General features: G+C 36.6%; 1 protein-coding gene across 2 annotated transcripts in view; it reads right to left on the bottom strand.

The window, feature by feature from the left end:
- The window catches only part of NCKAP1 (NCK associated protein 1), a 117,723-nt gene that overhangs the window by 12,979 nt on the left and 93,542 nt on the right, over window positions 1-11,202 (bottom strand). For both annotated transcript variants that reach the window (XM_003791457.2, XM_023514145.1), the window contains exon 24: window positions 5,348-5,441. In XM_003791457.2, coding sequence (XP_003791505.1) covers window positions 5,348-5,441 — 94 coding nt within the window. The remainder of the gene's footprint in view (window positions 1-5,347; window positions 5,442-11,202) is intronic.

Raw genomic sequence — 11,202 nt, 5'->3', positions numbered from 1 at the left:
TCATTGTTTGGTGGGCCTGGGCTGGATTCGAACCCACCACCTTAGGTGTATGTGGCTGGTGCCTTAGCCACTTCAGCCACAGGCACCGAGCCCACAATGAAGCTTTCAACTAGAGCCACAGACAGCCACAGAAAGAAACAAAGCTGGGGCATTACATTTAAGAGGTAAAAATTAGTGAAGACAGAATATACAGCATAAGAGACTGGAGCCAAAATTCCTAAAGGTGACAACTGTGACTTAGCTCCAGCCAATCATTGCCAAGTGAGAAAGTACTACTCAGGTTCTCTGGGATAAGCCAGAAGTTTGGAATTTTATGTGAAATCTCCCATTTAGAAAAGAATAGCCTGCCAGGTGCATCTATAATCCTAGCACTCAGGGAGGCCGAGCTGGGGAGATTACCTGAGCTCAGGAGTTCTAGAACAGCCTGAACAAGAGCGAGACACCATCTCTAAAAACAGCCAGCCACTGTAGCGGGTGCCTGTAGTCCCAGCTACTTGGAAGCCTAAGGCAAGAGTTCAAAGTTGCTGTGAGCTATGATGTCACAGCACTCTACCAAAAGCATCAAAGGGAGATTCTGTCTCAAAAAAAATAATAATTACAATTAAATAAAAAATTTAAAAAGTAAGAATAACTAAAAAAATTTTGTTTAAATCTAATGTAGTATAGAGCTAAACAAAATATGACTTTGGCCCAAATGTGACCCACCAATTTATAAACTCTAATGTATAAGACACAGCTGCTGCATGTGGAAAAGATGCCACAGTTTTCCAGTGTAAGTCACCAGATGGGTGATAAGACAGATAATGAAATGGCCAATAAAGAAAGAATATCAGACCCCTCCCCCACCTACTTATACCTTCCAACGAGAGAAGATACTTCCCATTCCCAGGGATAGTGTGACGTGTCTATGGGTCAACAATATAGCCAAAACTTCGGTGTGAATTATAATCCTCTAGAGGACTTGTTCACAATGCTGAGTCCTAGTCCTAGAGTTTCTGATTCAGTAAATCTGGGGTGGTGCCAAATAATTTACATTCTTAACTCACTCCCAGGTGGTGTTATTGCTTGTCCAGGGATAATACTTTGAGAATAATACCTAGAAACTAGCACTTGGTATTAAACATCTGGAGATCAGCAGAAGGAGTTAAGTCTAAGGATGAATATTTAAGACTCAGTGGCAAATGATACTAAGTACAATATTCTAAATAGAACTGCAGAGTAAGAATGAACAAGTATGATATTACAAACTGATACTATGCAAAAGATGAGCCAGCAAAAATGACTAAGAAAGGGTAGAGATAATAGTATCAGTAAATGAAAATAAAATTTCCAATATAAAAGAGAATAAAAGAAATTATACAGAATGAGAGTTGAGAAAGAGCACAAGATTTTACAAATGGGTAGTCACATACCAATTATTTCAGATAGGTTTTATAAAGTGGTCTTACAACAGTACACTGAGAGTTAAGTGGTTGGAAAGATGAAACTGGTGAGTATAAGCAAGGAAAAAGTTTTGTAGTAAGAAGGATGGTAGAATAAATAAGATACAAGATCAACAGTAGATTTAAACAGTGTTATTTTGCTGGGCACAATAATGGCTCACACCTATAATCCTGGCACTCTGGGAGGCCAAGATAGGAAGATCATTTGAGCTCAGGAGTTTAAGACCAGCCTGAGCAATGTGAGACCTTGTCTCCACTAAAAATAGAAAAAATTAGCTAGGTGTGGTGGGGCCTGTAGCCCCACCTATCTGAGAGTCTGAGGTTATAGTGAGATATGATGGTGCCACTGTACTCCAGCTGAGTAAGAGAGTGAGAAGCAGTATCCAAAAAAAAAAAAAAAAAGTGTTATTTCACAAGCAGTAGTTGGTTTAACAGGGAGCAGGAGAGTTTTCAAAGATCAGAAGATCAGGGAAACAGTTCGGGGGTATGACAGGAGCAAAAAAAGTGAAGGGTATGATGGCACCAGGGTAAAGTCACTAATCAAATTTTATAGTCCTGAATGGATCCTATTTAAGTAAAGCAGGAATAGGATGTTCAGGAAAGTACAGAGGCATCAAAGTTCCAATGAGCCAAAACAAGATGTTCAATAGGAACAAAGAAGTGGGAGAACTGGGAGACATGGCTATGGACTGAGGGTTGAGTTTCAAAGTTCAAAATTTTTACCACTAGAGAAGTTTTAGGTGGTAATAATATACAAAGTATTGCTAAAATAAAGGTCTTTAGAGGCAACCTGTAGATTTGTAGATGGTGGTTGGCAAAACGTGATGAAGTGAGTTTTACAAAGGAAAAATAACGTAGGAAGGAAGCTAGAATCAGGAAGCCCATAACATGATGAACTTAGTTCCAAAAATCAGATTTCAGAGAATAAAAAATAAAAAACAAGGACATAAGGAGATTTGCTTGTCATACAGGGAGTCCTAAAACTGAAAAATTAACTCCAGACTGCCTCCCAATTCAAAGCTATTTTTAATAAATTATGGTGCTTTATATTTTTAAAAGAATGTGTTTGTTGATTATAAAAATCAAACTCCTACAAAACACAACAACTGCTGGAGATGGGGTAAAGGAGGCACAAAAAAGGGGGTCTAAGACAAAAGAAAACATTTTGGAAAAAGTAGTCCTCTCTACTCCTCTTAATAAGTCACTCTCACGTGGTTCTCTCTTTTTCCAAATCACAAAAACAAATGTAATAAATTAGATTTTAGTTCGGCCTTTTCCAAAGTTGTAAGTCATCATTATTACATATAAAATTCAGGTAGGCAGAATCTAGAAAAAGACTACAAATTTTATTTTGAAAACTTGTAAACTGTTTGAAATTTTAACAAATTCTACTTTTTTAATTGTACAAAAAGGAGAGTTAAGTAAACAAGATATTGAATACTGCAGTAGATGAGTTGTTTCTAAGCAGATGCTACAGGAAAGTAAATAGGGTGAAAGCTAGTAAGGTAGTCAAATGAGTATTAAAATAGGAGAAACATAAAAAAAAGTAATGAAAATAAAGAAGAAAGACTAAAAAATAGAAGTAGGAAAGTAAAACTATGAACAACAAAAAAAGATAAAGAAGATCAGGCAGAGTTTGTTTTTTTTTCAATCTCATGCTTATTTATTTGCAGTTTTTGGCCAGGGCCAAGTTTGAACCTGCTACCTCCGGCACGTGGGGCTGGCGCCCTACTCCTTGAGCCCCAGGAGCCGCCCCAGACAGAGATTTAAAGAGCAATTTCTGCCAGTCACAATGGGTTATTCCCATAATCCCAGCATTCTGAGAGGCTGAGGCAGGTAGATCCCTTGAGCTTAGGAGTTGGAGATCAGCCTGAGTAAGAACATATCTACTAAAGATCTCGTATCTACTAAAAATAGAAAACATTAGCAGGGTGTTGTGGTTGGCACCTGTAGTCCCAAGCTACTCGGGGGCTGAGGCAGGAGGAGTGCTTGAACCCAGGAGTTTGAGGTTGCTGTGAGCTAGGCTGATGTCATGGCATTCCAGTCTGTGCAACAGAGTGAAACTCTGTCTCAAAATAGTAATAATTATAATTTCCTCCTCCCTATAATATTACCAAGTCAATCTTTTCCATTTTATTTTTTAAAGCATCATATAATTAACCTGACCTGTTTTTCCTTTTGGAGTACAGTTCTAAATTTTTATTGTATAGATCTATGTTACTACCACATAACAAACAGTGATACATGTAACGCATATGACAGATTTGTATCATAGCTATGGTGAACATTTTTCTCACTCCCAAACTCTCTCCTTACTTTCCCTTAAAAGTTCTTTTTTCACAGAGAGGGTCTCACTGTCTCTAGCTTGTTGCCCGAGCTAGAGTGCAGCAGCACAATCATAGTTCACTGTAGCCTCAAACTTTTGGGTTCCAGCACTCCTCTCACCTTAGCCTCCTGAGTCTGGGATTACAGCCACTATGCCCTCTTAAAAAGTTCTGGCAATCATGCATTTTGTTGTATACAGCAATCTCTACTTTAATTATATACTAATTCTAATTAAAAATAAGAATTTATTAAGTTTTATAGAATAAGATAGCCTAATAAAGTGATTCTCTAAAACATTTAAAAGAAAAATATCAAGTATGGGCTCGGCACCTGTGGCTCAAGTGGCTAAGACGCCAGCCACATACACCTAAGGCGGCGGATTCGAATCCAGCCCGGGCCCACCAAACAACAATGATGGCTACAACCAAAAAAATAGCCGGGCGTTGTGGTGGGCGCCTGTGGTCCCAGCTACTTGGGAGGCTGAGGCAGGAGACTCGCTTGAGCCCAGGAGTTGGAGGTTGCTGTGAGCTGTGATGCCACAGCACTCTACCCAGGGGGACAGCTTGAGGCTCTGTCTCCAAAAAAAAAAAAAAAAATCAAATATGAAGAATACAAGATATATATGACTTTAATTTTCTTTAGAATTTTTATTTGGGAAAATAAACTCTCTGAGTTTTTTTTAAATACAAAGAACATTTTGTTTAGGATTTTACCCATTTTTTTCAGTGCTGGGAAGGTTTTTAAATTAATCAAGATGTATAACGTTAATTTTTAATTATAACTTTGAGAGTTCAAATACAAAATGCAAAAAAAAAAGATTAATTCAAGTGCATCTAAAATGGTTATCTTGCCAAATACACTTTAATACTTAAGATGCACAGTTATTTCACAATATACCTCCCACAAAGAAGACACTGAAAAGATTTTTTAAGTAGTAGAATCAGGTTTTCATATGATGAAATAATAGTTAGCAATAAAAAGGAACAAATTAGTGATTCACTTAACTAAGTTTTTAGATGAATGCATCTAAAAAACATTATGCTAAGTGAAAGAAGTCAGGTACAAATTTAATCTATCAGACAGAAATCAGATCAGTGACTGGCTTGGAGGCTGAGCATAGGAGACTAACAACAAAAAGCCAGGAGGTAACTTTCCAAGATGATAGAACTGTTTTATATTTCAACCATGGCAACAATTACATACAACTCTCAAAATCCATCATATCGTAGTTTAATGTGTTTATTTTATTACATGAAAATTATACTTGAGTAAGGTTGGTGTTTGGAAAGTTAACAAATACAGAAACTAATTCTCTTTTAGTCTCAACTAATATAGATTTATAATAATTAAATTTAATTGATTCAAGAACTAATCAATACTAATAACAGTCATTAAATATTTGACATATGGTACTAAGAGCATCGTTTAAAAAAAAAAAAAACTGTGACAGACATAAGCCATACACTTAAAGATACTCTGAGTGCAAAAACTTTCTTATTCTCTTACAAATTTTGAGCAATAGCTAAATAGTAAGTGTCAAGATCTTCTTAATGTTTATAAAAGTCTCAAGAGTTACCCACATGATAATCTTTTAAATAGTGCAGCCATCTGGTCTGGTTTGTCAAAGCTGGTCCTCATTTGTGTTAGCACATCAACATTCTCCACCACAAGTTTCTAAAAAAAAACAAAAAAGAAAGAAAGAAAGAAAGAAAGATCCTAGGTCAGACACAGATTTCTTTGTGTTAATGAGATAAGAGCGTGCTTAGAAATTACACTGTGGCAAGTAGGAAACACAATTCATGAAACCTGATGCTCTATGCTATATACTTTTGTTCTTATTTGAATAAAAGAATCTTAAAATTATTCACATATGATTAATGTTCGTTTGTAAATTCAAGAAGGGAGGAGTCCAGAGAAAAGCAAAGATCATTAGCAGGATCACTTTATGCTTAGACATAGAACAGTAACAATAATAAAAAGCAGACACTAACATGGATCTAGAGAACAAATTCCAACCAAAACAACGGGAACTTGCTGAAGTTAAAGCTGGCCAAAGACAGGCCAGAGCCTGTCTTTAGACAAGCTCATCACTGGTCATTTACAATCAGAGGGAGAATAACTGATGGGGCATAGTAGTATTTGATGGGGATTATATTATAGCAATTTTTCCCACTTCAAATTATAAAATGGAAGTGTAAAATGGTCTCTTTAAGTAAGAAACACTGAGAAAAGGCAAGAGAAAATGAAAAGATAAAAGTAATGGAAGAAGTGAAGAATAGTTATTTAAGAAAAGTGTAATTCATCAAAAAATGCTTTTCCTAAAAGAAGCATTGGGAAAGTAATTTAGTTTAAAAATTAAATATAGTTAAATAAGTTAACTATATTTATAGTTAAATAAATTAAATAAAGCAAATATAATTAATTTCATTCTGGCTGAATAAGTGTGGATAACAATAAACTAAGCTGCTAAAACAATGAGGGAAGAAAGTGGGTAAGACATTCTCTTTGTTGCAACTGTTTATCTGTGCCATCTGCCTTTATAACGAAGTTCACCATTATCACACTTACCAGTTCTTTCATAATTCGAGTGACATTTATAATATAATTTGTGATCTCAAAAAAATTCATTTAAGTCAGAATTTTATTTTGGGGTCTCTATACAAGGTAGCCATAAAGTTTGTGTGCAATTTAAAATAGTGTATTGCACACAAACTTTAAGGCCACCCTGTATATATTCCTAGGCTTCATCCCTGGATATTTCTTTTTTTTTCCCCCCCTGCTCAACCAACTTTAATTTTTAATTAGCCAAGTGCATACTGACCTTTATTGGGACAGAATGAAAGATACCAAAGGAAAAAGAGACAAGATCCTTACCCTAAAAAAATTAAAGTCAACTTGATACACACTGCACAAGACAGTAAGACTTAAAGATATTTACTGGGTAGCATTTGAGTGGTGGAAGACAGCACAGAACAGAGTGAACCCACACAAGGGTACACCATCAGTGATTATGACAGGGAGCTAAGGAGAGCAACTTGGGGATACATCCTGGAAGGTGGAATTGGACATGTGTTCTCATCCCTCAGATACCAGTGGCTTCTTATGACAATTGAGCTCCACCTCTATAAACTTCAGTATGCTCAGCTCTAAAACAGAAGGTGAGGATTAGGTGAGCAGACTCTAAGGTCTTTCAATTATAACAAAACACGATTCTAAAAACAAATGCAAAAAACCAGGGAAGGTGAGGATATTACAGGAAAGAGGAAGTACAAGCACAAAGCCACAGAGGGAGGAAAAAACTAGTTGTTTGTGCATGGACAAGGTTTGTAATGTGGGGCAGCACACAAGCCCATTTAACTATTCTCAAGGTTCTGAGGACAATAACCTTAGAAATTGGTGAAACAGAGTGCTAAGCCAGGGAAGGGACCCTAACCTGGGGCCACAGTGGAGAAAGAGATAAAGCAGTCAGAGTTGGAATTCTCTTCATGCTCCCCACCTCACTCCATTCTTTATGTTTTCAGGGAACTTTGTTACAACCCCTTCCCCAAACCCACAACCCAAATACAGTTAAGAAGAGGACGTGGTTTAGACACTTTCTCTTTAGGCTTGCGCAAGCAGCCCCTTTTTGTGCGCCAGGAAGCCCAGAGCCACTGCTGAAAAGATGCGCATCAATCCAATCAGCTTCAGCAGGCCCAGCACAGAGTTCAATGTCTCTCCAAAAAGGTTGTAGTGATGGGTCACACAGGAACATCCGCCAATTCTGGTTCTGACTGCCAGATTTCATCTTCCGGAATCTTCCCCACAGCAGGTAGAATGTCTCCGGCTACTCTCTCCCCAGCCTCCACAGCTCCCTTCATGTAGCCACTCCAGTGTGTGGCAGTGTCAACGCCCACAAAATCAATCCTGCCCACTGGTTGGCATAGTACCCTTCCATACTGAGTCATGATCCCAGGGGAAAAGTAGGTGGTGTAGCAGCCCCGAGAGTACTGCTCCTCACACCAGTTCTTCTCTTCATAATGTGATGGTTTCGGAGCTTCTTGGGATCCTAGAACTTTTGCATAGAGCTCACATCCTTTCTTCTTTGGTAAGACGTTCCAGCTTTCTGGCTTTGTGGGCAAGGATAAATTCCATTATTGCAGCATAGCTGCCATCAGGTTTGGTATCATCCAATGTGTAGGAAATTAGAGCTTCCTCCCCTTCAGTAATCTTATTTAGTAGGTCTGAGGTAGAGTTCCCCAAATTTGCATTTCTAACAAGTTCTAAGGTAATACTGCTACTGCTGGTCTGGAAACCATACTCTCAGAACTATCACCCTAAAGTATTTGCTGGCTTATTATTCTTTTTTAAAAAAAGTTAAGTATGTCTCTTCTTGAAAGTTTAGTTTGTATGCTTAATTTTTTTTCATTTTTCCCTCCCTGGCATCCTAGAACAAGGTTCTCTATATTCAAAGCCATATATTAATCTTGTTAACAAATGAAATGAAAGCTAGCAATAATAGGAATTACCAATAAATATGGTTTAAATCAAACAAATTGAGACAAATCACATGAAACAAATTATGAATATTTTTTAAAATGTTTTTAATCTACTTAGTATTCTGCTAAAAAGAAAATGGTAAAATTCTTGCCATAATTCATGTTTAAATTTCCTACTTCACTTAAAAAAAAGTCTTCTGGCCCCCATGAAGAACTAGAAGAAATCATCTGTAAAATGCCAAAACAATTCTTTTGGCAAGATTAGGATAAATTGATTCAATGGACATAACTCCAAATTAAACACCCACCGAAGAATTAGTAGGAAAGAAGTTGGTTGTTTTCTTCTCTGGAAAGGAATAAATATGTTTCACCACAAGTACACATACATACTGTTGACTAAGTCTGACACAAGATTTATTCACAACCATCAAATATAAAGAAGGTCTGCTTTTTCTAATTGACACACAAATCACTCTTTTAAAAAAACAAGAAAGGTCCTCAGCTAAAACAGGAACTAATTAAGATCACCTTTAAGATAAAAATAAAAAGACGTAGCCATGTAATATTTATTTATTTAATAGCTTGTCATTTTAGATTAAATATTTAGAATGTAGAAATAAAAGCGAAGAAGTTAAAGAATAGTTTTAAGAATATCACCCCCCCCCCAGAAAAAAACCCTACTGTGTACACTAATTTCAAAAACACTAAACTAATGTTAGCTACTGTAGCCATCACAATGCTCTGCTGGGGAGGGTATGAGCTATAAGCTTTTCGGAGAGCTATTTGGCTATATTTTTTTAAAAAGTTACTGTTCATGTATTTTTTATCTACTTATGGAATTTTTTTCTGTAAAAATGTTCAAACAAGTATACAAACTATGTAGAATTGCTGATTAAATGCAGAGAATTTTATTCATGTATCTAAAACTGCTCCTTTCAGAAACCCACATAAGAGGAAAAGAATAAAAAAGGCCTAAACCTACACAAAGGAAAAAAGGCAACAACAAAAGAAACAAGATCAAATGAGAGATGTCAACAAAGGTCTGGAAGATGAAAAATGGAGCAAAAAATAAAGGTGAGAAATTGATTTGCAAGTTTCCTTAGAAAAAGTAGAATGCAGAAGCAAGTTAAATTTATGCCCCAATAGGCAGATAAGGGAACAAAACTTAAGTCAGTGGCTTAGGAAGTCTTGAGGCTGAAAACAAAAGGATTATTACATCTTTGGGGGGAGTAGTAAAATTCTAACTTACTGCTACCTTAGGAAGCTATGCTGACGAAGGTGCTCTAAATCCAGGAACAGAGAAGGTAGAGACAGAGACACAGAATGAGATCATGCTAACTAGTTAGGTATGTGACCACTCTCTCATCTCCAATAGACTGACATTCTCCAGCTGAAGGTCACTATGTTTGAGAATTACTTGCAGAAATCATTTGAAACCTAGGATAAGGACACTACTCTCCTGAGAGAATCTGTGTCAGCTTCTGCCAAGTACCTTGGGGGATCTACTAACAGAACTACCGTAACCCAGACTCAAGATGTGAGATTCTATGGACTAAGTAAGCAAGACAAAGAGGACTATAAACCTGGGGAAGGGTGAAATTATTTTCAGTTCACCCTAATCTTGACAGTACAGTCCTTCAGGTTGTATATAAAGAGGACTGAGGAAGAATTAAGCAAACGTCTCACTTCCTACTTTGAGCAGGCTATGAGTTTTGACTACTGCCCTGCTTGCCCCACAAGACCACCAGAAGACATAGCTCAATTTTAAAAATGTATTACTTCTGAATAAGTAAATATCCTTAGGTCAAAAGTAGCTTACAATGCTGGGCTTAAGACTCTTGAATTCCCAGATTCTCTTTGACATTAGGCTAGAAATACCTCACTACCTGTCTATTTTTTAGCTCTCCTTTAAGATAAGATTGTTTTTAAATATGTCTCTCCAGCTTTTTAAGTTGACCTTAGGGAGAAAAGATGGCCTGAATTACTTAGCCTGTAGGGTCTTTTTTTCTATAACTTAAAAAATTAAGTTATTCTACAGAAAATAATTGGTATAGGACACTAAAAAACATAAAACAATTAGAGTCATCACTGATAGAATGAGTAATTCTAGAGATTTATCTCAATGACAGATATATTGAACTTGCCTATATGAAAATCATCATACTATGATCTAGAGGATTTCTTCTGTAATAAAATACAAGAATACAAGTGTACTGTATGCTTCAGTACACAAAAGCTGAGAAAACTGTCATGAATAACACCTTCTGCAGTTCTGAACAATATGCAAGCAGTTGAATCCAAAGTAATCTGGATTACATCTTGGGGTTAAGAGCCTAGGATCACTCTTGCCTATAATCCTAGCACTCTGGGAGGCCGAGGTATGTGGATAGCTTGAGCTCATTAGTTCACGACCAGCCTGAGCAAAAGTAAGACCCCTTCTCTACTTGAAAAAAAAAAAAAAAAAAGAAAGAAAGAAAAGAAAAACCAATGCAAGAGAATCGCTTGAGCCCAAGAGTTGGAGGTTGCTATGAGCTATGATGCCACGGCACTCTACCCAGAGCGACAGCTTAAGACTTTGCCTCAAAACAAAACAAACAACAAAAAAACAGAGTCCTCAGACAAAAATCATTGTAAAACACTGTACAATGCCAGAGAACTAAATCCTTAGACCTTTGTTTTGAAGAACCCAAAATGATGAAAAAATACTAGAAATGTAAAGATTTCATAGAAAGCCTTTTGAAAAATATAATATTTAAACAACTCAAGATTTAGTTATTTGAGAAGCAAAAAAGTAAAAATAGAAATACCAAAACATAATCAGGATTTTTAAAAAGTCTTCCTACAACTTACATTAAATGAATAATAAAATGTGTAAGTTACTATGAAGATAAAGACTCTGAAAGTCTCAGAGAAAAAGGCTCAGCGCCTGTGGCTCAAGTGGCTAAGGCGCCAGCCATGTA

The sequence above is a fragment of the Otolemur garnettii genome, unplaced genomic scaffold (assembly GCF_000181295.1).
Source record: "Otolemur garnettii isolate 467f Iridium unplaced genomic scaffold, OtoGar3 scaffold00048, whole genome shotgun sequence".
Taxonomy (NCBI): Eukaryota; Metazoa; Chordata; class Mammalia; order Primates; family Galagidae; genus Otolemur; species Otolemur garnettii.
The sequence above is the reverse complement of the archived record's forward strand: the minus strand, read 5'-3'. Positions and strand labels throughout refer to the sequence as shown.